Consider the following 16,426-nt stretch of genomic DNA (forward strand, 5'->3'; position numbering starts at 1 on the left):
CAGCACCGAAAGTGGAATGTATCGTAACCGAGATCAAGGAATGGGAAGAATCTCACGGAGAAGACCTTAGGGGACTAAGTTCCCTGTTCAAGAAGCTGATTGGTTTAGTGAAGGGAAACGGAGGGACGGCCATTCTCCGATATGATACCAGGAACGATAGATTGGAACTCTGGACGGCTGCTAAGAGGAAGATGCTACCTGATGACCTTTACTTCAGGCTGGATCATCATGACACAGAAGGCGTAACTTGTGAAAAAGCGCCTGTGGGATCGGGTCCCTCGAAAACTCTGCTGAAGATCGGGAATACTCTTTACAACGTTGACCTCTCAATGATCCCATACCTAGCGTCATTTGTCAGCTTCGAGCGCAATCGTCAGCCACAAGGATCGGAGTTTACTCACGGTGATATACCCCTCTTCGATACTGCACTACAAGGACTTGAGTCAGGCTACCGATTCTGCTTTCGGTCTCTGCCGGTTGACTTAGCTCAGTATCACACACTTTGCGAGACATACGACTTCCTCGGGGTGGATGTACTAGGCGGTCAGACCATCGACAACATTTTCGCCGATCTTAGAGCCTGTAAAACCGACTACGAGCTCGATTATAAGCGTTATCGAGCTATTAAGGGTGATAAGACCTTGGCGCGGGACGCAGCGTTCCGACTTCTGTTTCTGATACTTAGAGGGGAGTTTAGGGATGAAGCAAGAGACAGTGCGAAAGCCTATAATGCGGTGCTATTTATTGTGTCCCATTCAGGTACCTTTAAATATCGAACCAGGTCAGTACTGCGTGCTGCCTATGAGGAACGGTTCGTGGTATCTCCCAAACAGAGAGCGAGGTTGGATGAATGGAATAAGAAGCTCGAAGGTGACGGCGCATTATATGACGATAAGACGACAGAGGATAGCTCAGAGCCGTACTATTCCGACGAGTCTTGACAACGCAGGCGCTACAGGGGAATTAAATTGCCGGTTGAGGTTTGAAGACTGATATAAATTGCTTCTATGTACCCTAGTACCTGGAGGAATCAGGGCTGATTCCAGTTCTTCGCCCGCTGAGTGGCCCAATTTAGGTGTTCATGCGTGTACCCGTCATACGGTGTGCGTAGCAATCTACCCACTCCGCTACTTCGGTTTTTGACTCCCTACTTTTCTCCTCTTCCAAAGTAAGATTTATTGATCTCCTAACGAACGAAACTATCCAAGATATTGGTATCCTCCTCACGTATTTTTCTTCATGGTATAATCGTTGATGGGCCGGTCAGTCGGTTATAAAAAAAGGCCGGTAGCTATATAGAGAAGAGATACTACTGACCCAAACAATTTCCTGTTGTCTGTCTCTCTCCGGGATCTTCGTGATGTATATTATCAGCTATTATAATCTGAACCCCTTAAGAAGAAAAAACACCCTCTCCTTAATTCTGGGACTCTATCGACCGACTTCTCTCTTTTCCTCGCTTTTTCAGTAGTTTTGTTCTAGCTAAAGCCGAGAAGGAATAGTAGGAGCGAGGTGACCCAGCAAAGAATGGGGATGATTGAATACCTAAGGTACATTTCTTCACTTGTGAAATATATCTGCGGATTGGGACATCAAATGTGAGGGTATAGGAACTATCAGGAATCACTAATCAATGCTTTATAGTTATTTCGCCATGCTGCTTATATGACACTATGAGGATATCTCTGAGACTCGCCCAAAATCCGGATGGGACTGAATGATATTAACTTGGGAGACTGTGACATGCTTATCCTGTCACGTCCAAACAGCTCAACCATTCAGCTTTCGCTAACCGGTGGGAAAGGTGGCGAAGCACAGCTGCCAAGAGGCTGGGCGTCTGACCGAACGGGGCTATGCACCAATCAGAGATCTGGCAGCGCTGATGGCCTAGGCAGACGTGGATGGGCACGAGTGTATGTTCTGGCCCATCACCGCAGGGTGGTGGATGTAGCAAGTCATCACCCCCCTCTAAAACATACCCACGCTAAGCGCGCGACGACTTGGCATCATCACCTGCGGTCACCCTGCAGGGGCACGCAGTGACCTATTGACCGCGCAGAAGCCACACGCCGGGAGGTTAGTAGTTGGGTGGGTGACCACCAGCGAATCCCTCCTGTTGTATGTTTTTGGTTTTTCACTACCTAGTTAGAATGTTTGGTCCAGGTCAACCAACCCATTATTCTCTTCCCTCCAGGCAAAGCTTAACTCACCAATTTTGGCAGTGTTCCCTCCCCCCTCCCAAGTCCAGTTGGCGTGTATGTTAGGAAGACTACAATGACTTCCGATCCTTCTAACTACCGAGAATCCCTCGAATATCAATTCTTCAAGAAGGCATGATACGCAAAGACATTCCTCAACCCAGTGAGGAGATCGGACGAGAGCAGAAAAATTTAGGTGTTCGCTCGGAGACGGAATAGACATCATTGTATCATCGTCAGCCGGAGTCTGGCCCCGGGCCTATCGGGGTCTAGGTTCCAGTCGAATTTGCAGCTACCCCAGGTTTATATGACGAGGTCCCATGGCGCCAAGTGGGGTGTCCCACTTGCCACAGGGCTGGGATTTGGTTCCGAGAGCCGCCTTTGCGGGGGTCACATGCGGCGTTGAGACCTAATTCCTGGACATGTGAAGTCACAGTGTGGTCCCCTTTCTCAGTATTTAGCAGTCTTCCAGATATTCAAATTTGAGACGGTTTCATTATTAAAGAGAATGAAGCTCTTGATATAGTCAGAGGGATCTCTTGCCCTGACGCCTGTTTGTCTCGTAATGTAGAAGACATTAGTGCCAGCCTCAATGTATTTGTCTGTAATCGATCGGCATTGCCCAACAAACCTATTTAATATCATTATTTCGGCATTCTCAGCTAGGTTAGGTATAATACGGAATTTGTTGAAATCAAACAATCTCCCCTTCCATCCCCAGTTTGCCATTTTCCTGATCCAAGGTTTTGAAACCAGAGTATGCCGAAAGATATACTGTAATATCTGGTTCCCGCACTTTGCCTTCAGATTGACAGTTGGCGATCTCTGGTATCCACACCGAAATTAGTGTAGTCTGAGTCAACTTGTCGTAGAAGGCGCTAGAATGAATAGTGTAGATATAGGCTAAGATCGTTCGAGTAATAGTTGAAGTCATACTACAGTCATAGGGACCAAAGCTATACAGCCCTTATTAAGTCGGAGCTTACAATGATAAACAAACTATATCTCGCAGATACGCTTTGACAACGTCAAATCTGATTGCATCGTTTCTACACCCGTGACCAAGGGATAGCTGTAAGGCTGACTATCGTCTCATGTCACAGACAGCCTGACCACATTAACATTTTTGCATAAGCTGACGAGACGCAATAAGCTCCTAATTTGAACCGATATACACCGCAGATATGGCATGTGATTGTTTCATATCTCTGTTTTCGGCTCTTCAGAACCAGCCGAGCTCATTGCATGGTATCAGCCATTCTTACGCGCGAAAACGTGCGAGGATATCGCTCTAAGCCTCCATACTTCGGCCGACGCTGACTCTATCGCTCGGCGTCGATGTAAATAACCTTTCTCTCGTTGAATAATGTAGGTCTTAGGTCTGAGTAATGCTCAGTCCCCAACAAAGGAATAATACTAACTCCCTTATACCCTTATTCTCGAATTTGGTCTGTTCTTATGTTCTGTGTGGTTTTGTCATGTACACATGTTCATTCCTTATGATGTACGCCCGATATTATATGATCTCCTCTCTTCTGCACTGATCCTTGCGCACCCAGTTTTAATTAGGGGTACCAATACAGGAATCATTACAACTCTGACAATATTGGGTTGGGGTAAGTTGAGAATATCCCGAGACTGCCAATATATACTTTTACTGTCAGTGGAGCCTTTTCGAGGATTATAATGTTTTCTCTAGTAAACTTTCAGGTACATACGTATAGTGTGTTCGCACTGACCAAATACCAAGCAAAGTAGGAGACAAATGATTGGACAATACTACGTAGTCAGTTCTATTTCTGGGTACGCCGACGATCTTAGACAATTGGAAGGCCAAAATACGAGATCGCCAAGAGGCAACGGTGGAGCCTAGTGCCCCCCCTTTTCCTCCAGGTTGTCCCCCACTGGTTTCTTGCTGATGTGCGATATTTACGTCAAGAGAAGAAAATATGTGTATGTGACATTATAAGTTAGATACGCAGTAAGCTACTTTCGTCCCCCCATCGGCCAGTTATCAGTGCTGCTACCTGGAACCGGCGCCGCTGTGCCCAAACCATCACTCGGTCCGGGATAAGCAGGCGGAGGGACATCAGGGGTTTCGGGGATAGGATAATTCTCCAATGGAGCTGTCGGTACCCTAGCCATTGTTCTGCGTTTATTACCAGAACAACAGCAAAAGTATATACCAATCGCAAATCCAATAACGGCAGCCGAAACTTCAATACCAATGCCCACCTTTTCACGCTTGTACAGATACCCCCTCGGAAGCTTCAGAGACGCAGTCGGGATTGGCACGATCGTGGATTCGGCCGCCTTAAAGCGGATTTGGATCGGGGTTGCCGTTATGGCGTATTCGGTTCGTGTGGTTGTCCGTGTGGCATCGGTCATGGTAAGGGGAATCCTAGTGTTCAATGGGCGAGTACAGCGGCCTTGACCGTTACATGCGAAATTGCTATAGTCCATGAGTATTCTGGAAATGGATTAATATTCGAGCATTATCTTGAAACCTACTCTGGACAACACATAGCAGTCGTCTCGATACGTTGTTTGGAGGTTGGCAGTGTACAGGTCTGGTATCCTGCCGGGCACATCCCAGGACTGTAGTAAACATCGTCTCGCCAATTTGGTGGGCAACACTCGTTTCCTCCGGGTCCTTCACATCCCATTTCGAGCTTAGGGATGATGTCATAGAAGGCTCTCGTGCGAATATCGGAACATGAGGCTGGAGGGGTAAAGCGTGTCGTGAGCGGGCCGATGTTTGTCGCCGTGGTATCTAGCCTCGTAGCATAGTTGGATGCTGCTACGGGGCCCGCTAGGAAAGTAGAAAACAAAAGAAGCGCCATTTGAGATATTATCATCATGTTTGTGTTCGGCTAAGCATTGCAGCAATGCCTTTGACTGATTTCAGTGATATCTTGTCCATCTTATATTATTTCACCTTGTACACTAGCGGTGGGTACGTTGTGCCCCATTTCTCGGCTTCTCGTATTCATATCAATGTGATGGGCCAATAGCGGCTGTACGAACAAGTAGCGGGTACTGATCTGCGCTGGGCAAATGACGATCGGAGACACATGTGCAAAATCTCAAGCAAAATAGGATATAGAATCTTGGCCTTGGAGCGCGAAGTCTCAGCGCCTTTTGTAGGCATTGATACTGCGCCACATCTACTTCGCCACGTTAGGGGTCACTTGGAAATGTTAGTATGAGCGATGTCTTGACATAATCTCTCAATGGAGGTCATGTGGTATAGTTGAAACTTGAAGGGTCGTGAATCAACCCTAACTCGATCGTTCTATACTATAAGAACAAGAGAGTTTTCCCGAGTAAACCCAGATTGCATCTAGCCCGTGCTTTGCCTTCAACGGCATGATAGAGCTGAAAAATCAATGAGTAACTGCACCATTCAACCGAAAACTAAGGGTAGTACTCTATTCACGCGAATCCGTGACCTAGATGGGAACTGCTTTTATACTAGTATAGACATGATGTCACATGACTCCCGGCCCCCATGGAGTTAGGCCAGTATTGGAATGACGCCAATTACTCCTGCCTATCGTCTCATACAATAAGGGAGATCTTGTTTTCGGTCATAAAAGCAACGACTTTAACCCCGCCTTAGACCCGTTATTCTCCGTTATCTCCGCGGCTCTCTTACATAAAGGATCCTTGTCGCCCCCCCTCAAGATATACCATGACTAAGTCCTACAATTATCGAACCATAATCAGTATTAAACTACATTCTCTGAACAATGGCACCGCAAGTTTGGTTCATCACCGGTGCCTCCTCGGGCTTGGGTCTATCCCTTTCGCTGTACGCACTGTCAGCCGGGCATCATGTCATCGGGACCGTTCGCAACGCATCAAAGTCCGCAGATGCAGTCCAGACAATTCAAAATAAGGGCGGAAAGATCGTGGAGCTAGACGTTACCAAGGCCGATGCTATTCCTGAAGCAGTGAAAAAGGCAGAAAGCTTTTACGGGAAAATCGATGTATTAGTGAACAACGCGGGGTACTCATTATTAGGCGCCGTGGAGGACCTGAAGTAAGTCAACATTCTTCTTATTAACAGCGAACGGTGACTAATACTCCGTTACAGTGACAAAGAAAGCGCACTCCAGATGGAAACTAATTTCTTTGGTCCTCTCCGAGTAATCCGAGCAGTGCTCCCTGGTATGCGCGGCAACAGGAGTGGAACGATCGTGAACATTAGTAGCGTCGCTGGTCAAGATGCTTTGCCTTCTTGCGGGTTGTATTCTGCAAGCAAATTCGCACTGGAAGGTCTATCTGAATCGCTGAGTCGTGAACTTGCACCGTTTAATATTTCAGTTCTTGTGGTGGAACCCGGTGCTTTCCGTACGAATTTCCTGTCGGCAGTTCAGAGGAACGAGAGCGGGCTTAGTGAACCATATAAAGGTGGACCGGTGGATACCATGCTAGGCAATTTCGAGTCAGCACAAGGCAAACAAAAAGGAGACCCTGAAAAGGCGATCGCTAGGATCTTTGAAGTCGTCACTGGAGAGGGCGCCGCTGGTGGACTTAAGGGGCAGATTCTAAGATTGCCACTGGGTCCGGATTGCGTGCAAAGAATGCAGGCGAAGCTGGATAAGGCAAATGCTGATCTCAATGCTGCGCGCGAATTCGCACTGAATACCAACTATGATTAGGTATCGGCATAAAACCCTAACAATAGCGAATAATAGGGCATTAGAGTAGATATACTGAACGAGTTAGCTATGATGTTCTCGAGCTACGCCTTCACTTCATGATTAAGGATGTGGCAATGCTTCTGTGTCTGAGCTGGGAAGGATGTAACAAAACGGGAGTTCGATGACCGTTTATATTATACCCTCCTTGGGATGCTTGCGTCTCGGCTCTGGCCTGGCAGGGCTTAGCTGCTCTGCCGACCGTTTATAGTACATACCATGTGTTTGGACACTTGAATTACATTTAAGTTGTGTTTTTTTTTTTTTTTTCTTTATAGAGACTGCGTTTACTGAGGCGTCGTATCCGATGGCACGGCCTGTGCGCTGTTGTTTTACTAACTGTTTTACTAATAGTAGTGTTGCTTAGCTTAGCTTCGGAGCAATTGCTGTTGTGTACTGAGGTGACTTGGTCTATCACGACGTGAAACTAGGATAACGGCCTTAGCGCCCTTCGTATTTCTTCTTTATTTGTTCAAAATACCCTAATTACGTATTAGAGTTCGCTCAAACCTCTATTCAATGGCTTTTGGACTGTATGATGTCTATGAAGCAAATCTAGAGTCAGATCTAGGCAAAACATTATCTTCTCTTTTGCTAGTGTTACAACCAGTGGCCCGCCTCCTTTGAATCCGAGCAATTAATAGTAATAGAGATTGGAGAGGTTTTAGTAAATAGCATGCTTGTATTCCGTATCTGCGAAAGAAAGACATTAAAAGTTAAAAATACCAGCCAAGGCACTTGTAGAACGCCATGTCCTCTAGTGCGCGCTTGGGTCCCTTTGGTGAGCTTACATAACTCTCGTACTATCACCGCCCGTTTGGCAAGTGCCATGGAACGAGATTTAAAGCAGCGACAAAAGATTGTAAGTCACATAGTCTCCAGACTCATCACTTTTGAGGCTTGTCGGTGGAAGTGCTTACGAACCCTTGGAAGCATCAATTCATTGCATAATCCATTCTGTTGATGTTGGCGGGATAGGCTTAACTATATTCCGCCTCCTGGGACATAGCAGTCCATGACGTGGAAACAACAACTTGTATGTGGCATTAGAGCGCGAGATTACTCCAGTATCTACAGCAACCTACCTTTCTGCTAAAAGAAAGACCAAGTACTGTGTCCTTTACTGGTGGTATACCGTGTACTCAGTTATAGGGGGGTTTATCTAGTTTTGAGTCTACTAACATGCTCATGCGTGATGGTAGTCAGCGACCATTAGCCAATATCGCACGCGTGACGGAATATCCGCAAACCAAGATTTACACTAGAGTGGATGTGGAAGTATCGAACTGGAAGGAGAGTAGACTAATGATGACTCCGGGCCTTTGCCATGGGCATCTTCATGTAAAAGGCAGCATGAATGGTTTATGATGACAAATTTTCCGTCGGTATCTTCTAGCCCGAGAAGACAACAAAGCGGGGTGTCTGATCTTTAAGCAACAACATGCCGCGGCTTATACTTGAATGCATAAGCGATAACTATTTCCCGACCGTCTACGCACACCTGAGTCTATTCTATATACTTTGGTTGTCCACGCCGCCGTATCGCATCTCTCGATGCGTGTTTTGGATATTGCATATCTGGGGCTAGCTGCCCTCGGGCTTGCCCGTGCCTGTGAAACTGATGAAGATTGCAGCCTCAATGGCGTCTGCATTGACGGCCCTGATGGTCCTAAGAATAGTGATCACCCAGGGATACTAAGCAGAATATGCAAATGTGATCCCGGTTGGTTTGGTGAAGACTGTGGCAGACTGGATCTCGCTCCGGCGACTCGATATACAGGTTACAACTACACAAACGTTACCGACCCAAGCTACTACGGAACATATGGCAACTCCTCCTGGGGTGGAGAGATTTTACAAGATCCAGATGATCCTACCCTATTCCATCTATTTGCCTCTCAGTTCAGCTACGGCTGTGGGCTCAGTGGCTGGAGACCACATTCTTTCATAATGAGAGCGGAGTCTCGGAATGGACCGCAGGGCCCATACCATTTCGCCGAGACGGTGGCTCCGGCTTTTCGCCATAATCCTTATGTGTTCTTCAGTCCAGCGGATAATAAGTATCTTTTATATACCATCGGCGTTGATGCACCAAAGCCAGAGAAATGCCAAAGCATCTCGAACACACGGTGGCCAAACAACATCTCCGTCGCCAGTTCTGATAGCATCCGAGGTCCTTGGACCCCATTTAAAATGATTCTTAACTCCAAAGACCCGCAATCAACCAACCCTGCCCCGTGGCCACTTTGGTTCCCAGAAAACCCAACCAGCCAAATTATAATGGGAGTCGAAGGAAATGCAATCTTCATCGCCGACACATGGGACGGCGAATACAAATTGATGTACACGCAGAAATGGAACACAACCAACTACAGCCCCACATGGACTGAAGACCCGTTTTTCTGGCGCGACAAGCGGGGAAACTGGCACACGCTGACGCACTGGATGATCGATATTGTTGAACATGATGGGCAGAAATGGCCCCGTGTGGGGGCCCATATGTACGCGCGCAACTTGACTGGACCTTGGTATTTCAAGTTATATGAGGCTTTTAACTCTACTGTTGCGTTTACTGATGGGTCGGTTGAGACCCTGAAGCGCCGTGAGAGACCGAAGATTTTTTTTAGTGACGATGGTGAGATGACACCGCTTTATTTGATCAATGGGGTGCAGAGCATGAATGAGAGTTCGCGCAGTTATACTCTTATCCAACCGATTGGAACGAAGTGGAAGCAGTATGAGAAAGACCTTGGCTTTTATAGTGATTTACGATATCGGTATCTGAGCAATGACGGGCATCCTGGCCCGATAGGGGACGATTTCGATAAAGAGCGTACCTGAGTTTACGCTCGAACAAAATGGAATAGGCACATCAGTACAAATTAAGATACATTTGTTCCTACCATCAGAAACTAAGATTTTATGACAATGTTGTGAAACCTACCACATAAAACTTGAATTCGATGTTTGGGTATTTACTGGTGGTAAGGAAACCAAGGATTCAAAGGCAATCCGCATACACAACTCAATATACTCATGACCATTCAAGCAGAATGCTGTTCCACATAAAGCCATGCCATTGAGATGTTTTCGTAACGGTGAATTCGATCGTGTTCGAGCCCTTCACCAAGGTACCAGCGGGTACTTCAAACTCCTCGTATCGGTGAAGGCCGCAGAATGTTGAGCTGCGATATACAGAAGGATCATTGGTGAGATCACTGAGTTCACCGACAGTCACATTGCCACCTTGCGCAGTGATTTCGATGTTTACTCCCGAGCTGTAGCCTGCCAGACTTGTTGACAAGATCGCAACCGCATCTGATGCTGGGTTATCAGAGAGTTCGAACTTGACTTGCCACGTCCCCTCAGCTGTTTGAACGTAAGACCAGTCTGAGGTCTCCGAGCTGTTAATAGTGTACTCAATGTCCGCGGGGGACTCGTCCGATAGACCGTGGTGGTACCCACTGCAGCCGTTTTTGAAGCTACAAGCGAGACGGTCAAGTGTACCGATCTGCCAGATCTTGGTCCGGTTCTGGGTATCCCAGGTGTATTCACCTAGATCAATTGCAGAGGTAGACTCGGAAATCTCAATGCCGTTGGCCGTCAGGTTAGTGGATACATCGCCAATATCGGAGTTGTTGCCCGCCCAAGCATAGAGGGCGTAAGTCGCAGCACGGACGTTTTCAAATGAGAAGTTTCCGTCGCTGTCGGCTGTTGTCCTATAGTAGTAGTTGACACCCTGTTCGGCTGGGAGCTGGGAGCTTTCATTATCGCCAAGCATGACGCTGGCTCCTGAGGCAGCGCGACCATCTGATAATGTAATGACGCCACTCACAGAGGATGCGCGTTGGTGATGACCGGCCTCAATGTCGGCGTTGGGGAAGCTGTAGGGCCACGACTGGACCTCTTCATCATACTTTGCGTTCGCATCCTCGACCGAGCCGTTGTTGAGGTACCACAGCCAAGGACCCCAGACCCTTCCTTCAGCGAACTCGTGTTCTTCCCCGGTAAGGAAGTGTAGCCCGTGTATCATGTTCAACAGCACTGTATCACCGCTACTACTTTCGCGGTGGAGCATAAGCTCCTGCTTCAGGTGGTCTCCGTTGATGTATTCTTTGGACGGGTGGATATACCAGCAGCCGATCCCGTCGCCATATACACCCCAAGCCTTGGCCGAATTGATGAAGTCACTCCAATCGTACTTGGTAATATAGCTACCATCGGAGAGTTCCCACGTCTCGTCCTGGACTTTCTCGCCAGACTCGATCTCAGACAGCTCTGGTAAAGCACCTTGTCTGTATGTCGTATGACCGTTGGTGAAGGTCGCATTGTCAAGGCGTGACACACTTCGCCACTCGCCCAAGGGTGATGGGAGGGCCTTGTTGATGAAGTATTGGTATGCGCCGTGCTGGTTGCGGTAAATAACCCAATGCTGCTCGCCTTCTGAGGTCGTAAATTGAACATCGATAAAGTCGTCGTCGGAATCCACGATCGTCGCGTTTGAGAAATTGAAGGACTCGGTTTGGTCGACATAGGAATAGTACTGTCCTTTCGCATCACCGACAATCTCTTTGCCTTGGTAGTATATAGGCTTGACCACGCTGGCACCAACAGTTGCATTCCAGATTGAGTTACCCACGATAGCTTCAGTCGAGCTGACCACCTTTAGGAATGGTGCATCATCGCCAGTCGGCAAAGCTAGAGTACCTCCTGCAAAGGCTGCTGTGACAACAAGTGTAGGAAAGAGCATTATGGAGCTCATAAGCAGTAAAAAAGGATGATAAAGAAGGTAATACTGGGGTTGATTGAGAAGGGGCGAATCGCAGGAAACCATGTTATTAATTTATACATGCCATGCGAAACCATCACGCCATATGCCCCTTCCCCCTGGCCTTCGTTTGAAAAGGCTCTCGGTCCACATTGACTCGAAACCCGTTCCGCCAGTGCAATGCATTTAATCGTTTTTCAATTTAGAGACATGTTAAGCTAGCAAGGAACAAGCAATATGCCCGCAAAAGGATTAAACTTAACTCTCGGCCGGGGAACTCGGTATAATTCTTCACGATGGGCGTGAGGTAAAGATCAACAGGAGAGGTTCTCAAGTGGGAAATAATGTGCCATGGATAGCGGCATAGCCAATGGTCTTAGGGTTACGGCAGTACGGTAGAATATTCATCCCGGTTAGCAGCCTAAGGATTAGATTAAAATAAATTAAAGGTACAAACCCCGCTCGACATTCAAGGAAATTATCGTCAATCTATCACTCGCTTGCCCTTAACGGTCCATCCACTTCGGCCATTTTCCCCCAACTCAAGTCAGCTTGACACGTAATCCGGCATTTTGTCTAGTACTAGTTTTTTGCATGATTCATTAGTGCCAGAGACGCATGGTTAGTATCTACTCTATGTATACGCTAAGGAAAATTATTTTCTATTCTATTATTCCCTATTCTAGCATTCCTGAACAATCTCCCGCGGCCGTCTTGCCCTGTAGCCTTCTAGGGAAGGTAACAGAAAGATATTTCCTCCTGCTGCTCTGCGCATCTCACTCTCTGACAAACAAAAAAGGCAAGACAAATAATTCAAAAGCACGAAGACCATGCTCCATACGCAATTGTCTAGCATAAATAACATCAAGAGCGTATCACAATCTAATTATTAGGGCTAGACAGATCGTTCCTCATTTCTCTAATATATTTACATTCTAACAAGAATTCCTGCCATACCTACTCCTCTTCCGAATCTCTGGTCCATACTTATAGAAAACATACGGAATCGGCACAAGAACAGCACTAATGCACCCCAGAATAGTAAGCGTATACGGCACCCCCATATTCTTATAAAACGGAATCGACACCTCAATCATAGCTCCAGAAACCAGATAGCGCATCAAGGTCAAACTCGAGAGCGCACTTGCCGCATAAGTCCCATACGTGTCAATCAGATACTGGTAGCAAGTGATAAATATGCAAAGCATACCAAATGCGGTCAACACCGATGCTGCAAGGGTTGACCAGAACGGTATACCCACCCGTGCTGTCCAAGCCATCCAAAACATCGAGATAGGCAGAGCCGGAGCGCCGATCGTTGCCCAGTATAAACGGCTTTCTGGTGGTGCTTTCCCTGCGGGATCTGTTTCTTTGGTGCGTGTGATGTCGCGCGAGCGTAGCTTTGCGTTGAGCGGGATTAGAGGGATGCAAAGTAGGAGTCCTATGGCTAGGCCCAGGAAGCAGAGAGCTGTTTCGCCTTGTGTTAGGCCGTAGATTCCTTCGTAGATGAACTCGTAGCCGGTGAAGAAGGTGAAAATTATGATGTATGCCACTGTTAGGTATAAGGAAAAGAGGAAGATGGTGGGCTCTTGGAAGAGCATTACCACTGGTCGATACATGGCTAGCAGCAATCTTGCGGGTAGCGATGTCTGTCTGAGCTCGATCTCTGCTCGGTAGCGATCGTCTCCGGTCACACGACGAAGGTGTATAGCTTTCCATTTTAACAAGATAGGCGCATAGGTTTCGGGCTGGAACAAGATGACGGTAACAAGAATGATTCCTGCACCTATCAGTGTGACCCATTCTGTCCATCGCCAGCTGAGGTTCGACTGTCCGATCCAGCCTCCGACCACGGGTCCTAGCACTGGGCCGGAAAAAGAGATGATAGCGTAAATTGGAAATGTAAATACTTGTTCTTCGGGTGTCCAGACATCGGCAATAGTACCACCAGCGCACGCGAGTGGTGTCGCAGCGAAGATACCTGCCAACGTCCGAGATACTAGCTGTCCAGCGAGGTTTTGAGCCAACCCAGCTCCTACTAGCAGGAGCATGAATACAATCAAGGTGATGATATAGATGGGATTCCTCCCCACGGTCTCTGAGAATGGGCCACTCATCACTGCCCCTGTTCCGAACCCGACCAGAAACAATCCTAGTAATCACTTGTCAATTTCGAATACAGCATGGATGAACGTTGAAACTCACCTGTAGGTAAAGACGCCACTACCTCGCTTACACCAAACTCCTCGGCATACTGTGGTATTATACCCGAATCGATAGATGAAGACCATCCCACAATGACGCCCATGAACGAAACCACGATAGTTACCATGAGTCGCTTGCCGAAGCTCCAATCGCGTGGATTCATGGGATCATTTTCAGGTTCGAACCCAACAGGAACCGTTTTCGAAACATTGGAGGTATCCTCTCCACCTGCCTCAGTTGTAACACTCCTATTCAATGGATCCGCGCTTGGGTTTATGGATACTTTCTCGTCTTCGTATGTTTCTCTTGGCCGGCGGGAATTCGGCGATGTATCTTGACTTGACACCATGGACACTTCATCACCTGCTACGGAAGCTTTTGAACCACTGTCGTTTGCTGGGAAGTGTTTTTTGCATTTTAAACTCGGTTTCCGTGATCCGAGACCCTTCTCGGGGTCTGTTGCAAGCTGCTCTTCCGCAAGATTGCCGAATCGTCGATATTGAAGTATGGACTGCATCGTGCTAGTTCGTAGATGTAACAACGGGAAGTCAACACTGTCGAGTCCACGGCTCTACTGCAATTCAGGTCATATATTATAAAAAAGGACTTGTTACTTTGCAATCATAGCCGGTCCGACGCCATATAAATAACTAATGTTGGGTATAGACTATCGGAACGAAACTATCCGGTCGCTTACGCCGAATCCGAGATCTAATCTATCCTATTGGTCGCCTGGCTCAGTATCGGGATGTCTCAGGCCGGGAAGGATTTGATCCCATGACGAATAATCAATTGTGGTTGCGAACTCTAACAATATGAGCATTGGTTTCAGGCCAGTACCAAATTTATGCACTCTAGTCATTAAAATCAGAAATAAAGATCTACTTGAAATTTAGTTTTCAGCGACATGTACTAGTCGGGCGCTTTTTCATCTCAAGTTCTCAACAATGAAGCTTTTCAAGACCATAAACGCAAGGAAGAGTGCTAGCATCGTTCATTAAGGCGGCCATGGATGTGACTAGGCAGTGTAGCTAATTCAATAATGGATGAATAGAGATGAATGTCAGTGCTCCCATATTCACACTCCCCAGGACAGGGAATTATACTTCAAGGATGTGTGAATGTCCCTTTCACAGCACATCTTGGAGCTCCTTCCTGTCATCCTCTCCCACTCCCTGTCTATCATAAACCTCCTGCCAGTCTCCCCCTATTTGCTCAGACTATCCTCATCCCAATCTCAAATATCTGGATGTCATAAACTTTGACCATACTCTTGACGTCACGTTTGGATAATTCGCAATATCTTCTCTCTTTCTCAGGCAAAAACTCCCCCGTTCAACCAACAAAGCTTTGTCACGAAGTGGGCCAATATATCGCGCTCAAGCAGGTTGTCCAACAAGACTTCATCCTTACCGAGAGAAATCGTGGTAGTGTCGGGGGTGCCGCTAGATTGTCCTATCTTCCTGATATCGAGACTTTGATCATCAAGGTTCCATCGAGGGAGCACGAGAAGGCACACATCAACCTGAGCAGCTGCCTGACACGCAAGGTCACCATGATTGTAACGTTCATCACCGCTCCTGCCGAGTTCGGACCCTTCCTATTTCGCGTCGAAGGCAGACGAGAGCCATTTATCAGACACATACGTAGTTAGATAGAAGAATCAACCATCTATCTTCTGACCTTCTTTCCTTTTCACTGCAGCCGTAGCAATGATGGGTGTGGGGGACCTCGAGTTCCAGGGCCTCGGTGTCATGAAATACATCGGGCCAGCGGCTAGCATCAAGGAGAGCGATTCGGCGTGGATAAACGATCTACTGAGACCTGGAGGTTGGCCGTTGTCAGTCATTGAAGCTTCGGAATCAATGCGCCGCCTCTAGGCGGACGTCGCGTGGTGGATCGCCAACTCGAGTGGCCAGATGAACCGTTCAAGGTCACAAGGAATGGCCGAAAGATCGAAGACGAAAAGTACGTTCCAATGCAGGTTCTGGGCCTACCAACTCGTTCGCGACATAGCACAGAATGCAAGCCACGGAAAGTCGCCACAATCAAAATCAACTAGGGCTTGTTCCCCCAACGGTTCGGGGCGTGGCTTTACAGCTTGAGGTCGAGAAGGTTATTGGTCGCGCCTCGAACCCTCCGTTAGAACAAGATATCGTGTTTATATCGGCGGAGCTCCTGGAATGGGCCAGGTTGGTCTAGGTGTAGAAATTAGAACTATGGCTAGCCATTGCGGCCACTCTACATTAATCCATTTCTCTCTTCTTTTGGTCAGGTAGCCTCACTACCTAGATGGCCGCCTAGCTGACTGTCATATATACTAAGAAGTAGAAAATCTGAGATTGAATTTATCTCAGTAGCTGAGCTACTTTGGCCTACTATTAGTGCTTCCAGATCATGGGTAGGGTAACGGGTAGTCATATTCCGGGACTTACCCAAAAAGGAATGAACGCAGCCGATAAGATAAGAAGGCTGATCCTCGACCTTCCACTCTGCTTGCTTACTCTTCCATAAAATCTGTCCTGAAATCTACATCGACCATGCTTGGG

The 16,426-nt window shown here is 47.4% G+C and overlaps 6 protein-coding genes across 6 annotated transcripts; 2 read left to right on the forward strand and 4 right to left on the reverse strand.

Moving 5' to 3' along the window:
* Nucleotides 1-2,490: 2,490 nt before the first annotated feature.
* AO090138000123 (uncharacterized protein) lies at nt 2,491-3,132 on the reverse strand (the record flags this gene model as incomplete). Its single annotated transcript, XM_023238536.1, has 2 exons — nt 2,491-2,607; nt 2,899-3,132. The coding sequence occupies 2 exons, from the start codon at nt 3,130-3,132 to the stop codon at nt 2,491-2,493; spliced, it is 351 nt and encodes a 116-aa protein (XP_023093262.1).
* Nucleotides 3,133-4,184: 1,052 nt separating this feature from the next.
* Nucleotides 4,185-5,041, reverse strand: AO090138000122 (uncharacterized protein; the record flags this gene model as incomplete). Its single annotated transcript, XM_023238537.1, has 3 exons — nt 4,185-4,324; nt 4,385-4,650; nt 4,710-5,041. 3 exons carry the CDS (start codon nt 5,039-5,041, stop codon nt 4,185-4,187), a joined length of 738 nt encoding a protein of 245 aa, XP_023093261.1.
* A 909-nt stretch (nt 5,042-5,950) lies between these two features.
* On the forward strand, nt 5,951-6,865 carry AO090138000121 (putative short chain oxidoreductase/dehydrogenase; the record flags this gene model as incomplete). Its single annotated transcript, XM_001825577.3, has 2 exons — nt 5,951-6,243; nt 6,298-6,865. The coding sequence occupies 2 exons, from the start codon at nt 5,951-5,953 to the stop codon at nt 6,863-6,865; spliced, it is 861 nt and encodes a 286-aa protein (XP_001825629.1).
* Nucleotides 6,866-8,458: 1,593 nt separating this feature from the next.
* On the forward strand, nt 8,459-9,745 carry AO090138000120 (uncharacterized protein; the record flags this gene model as incomplete). The annotated part of the gene is made up of 1 exon (XM_001825576.1): nt 8,459-9,745. One exon carries the CDS (start codon nt 8,459-8,461, stop codon nt 9,743-9,745), a length of 1,287 nt encoding a protein of 428 aa, XP_001825628.1.
* Nucleotides 9,746-9,938: 193 nt separating this feature from the next.
* AO090138000119 (putative rhamnogalacturonase) lies at nt 9,939-11,654 on the reverse strand (the record flags this gene model as incomplete). The annotated part of the gene is made up of 1 exon (XM_001825575.1): nt 9,939-11,654. The coding sequence occupies one exon, from the start codon at nt 11,652-11,654 to the stop codon at nt 9,939-9,941; it is 1,716 nt and encodes a 571-aa protein (XP_001825627.1).
* A 953-nt stretch (nt 11,655-12,607) lies between these two features.
* On the reverse strand, nt 12,608-14,394 carry AO090138000118 (MFS transporter; the record flags this gene model as incomplete). Its single annotated transcript, XM_023238538.1, has 2 exons — nt 12,608-13,824; nt 13,878-14,394. 2 exons carry the CDS (start codon nt 14,392-14,394, stop codon nt 12,608-12,610), a joined length of 1,734 nt encoding a protein of 577 aa, XP_023093260.1.
* Between the last annotated feature and the right edge of the window lie 2,032 nt (nt 14,395-16,426).

Source organism: Aspergillus oryzae, chromosome 6, assembly GCF_000184455.2.
Source record: "Aspergillus oryzae RIB40 DNA, chromosome 6".
In the NCBI taxonomy this organism is placed as follows: Eukaryota; Fungi; Ascomycota; class Eurotiomycetes; order Eurotiales; family Aspergillaceae; genus Aspergillus; species Aspergillus oryzae.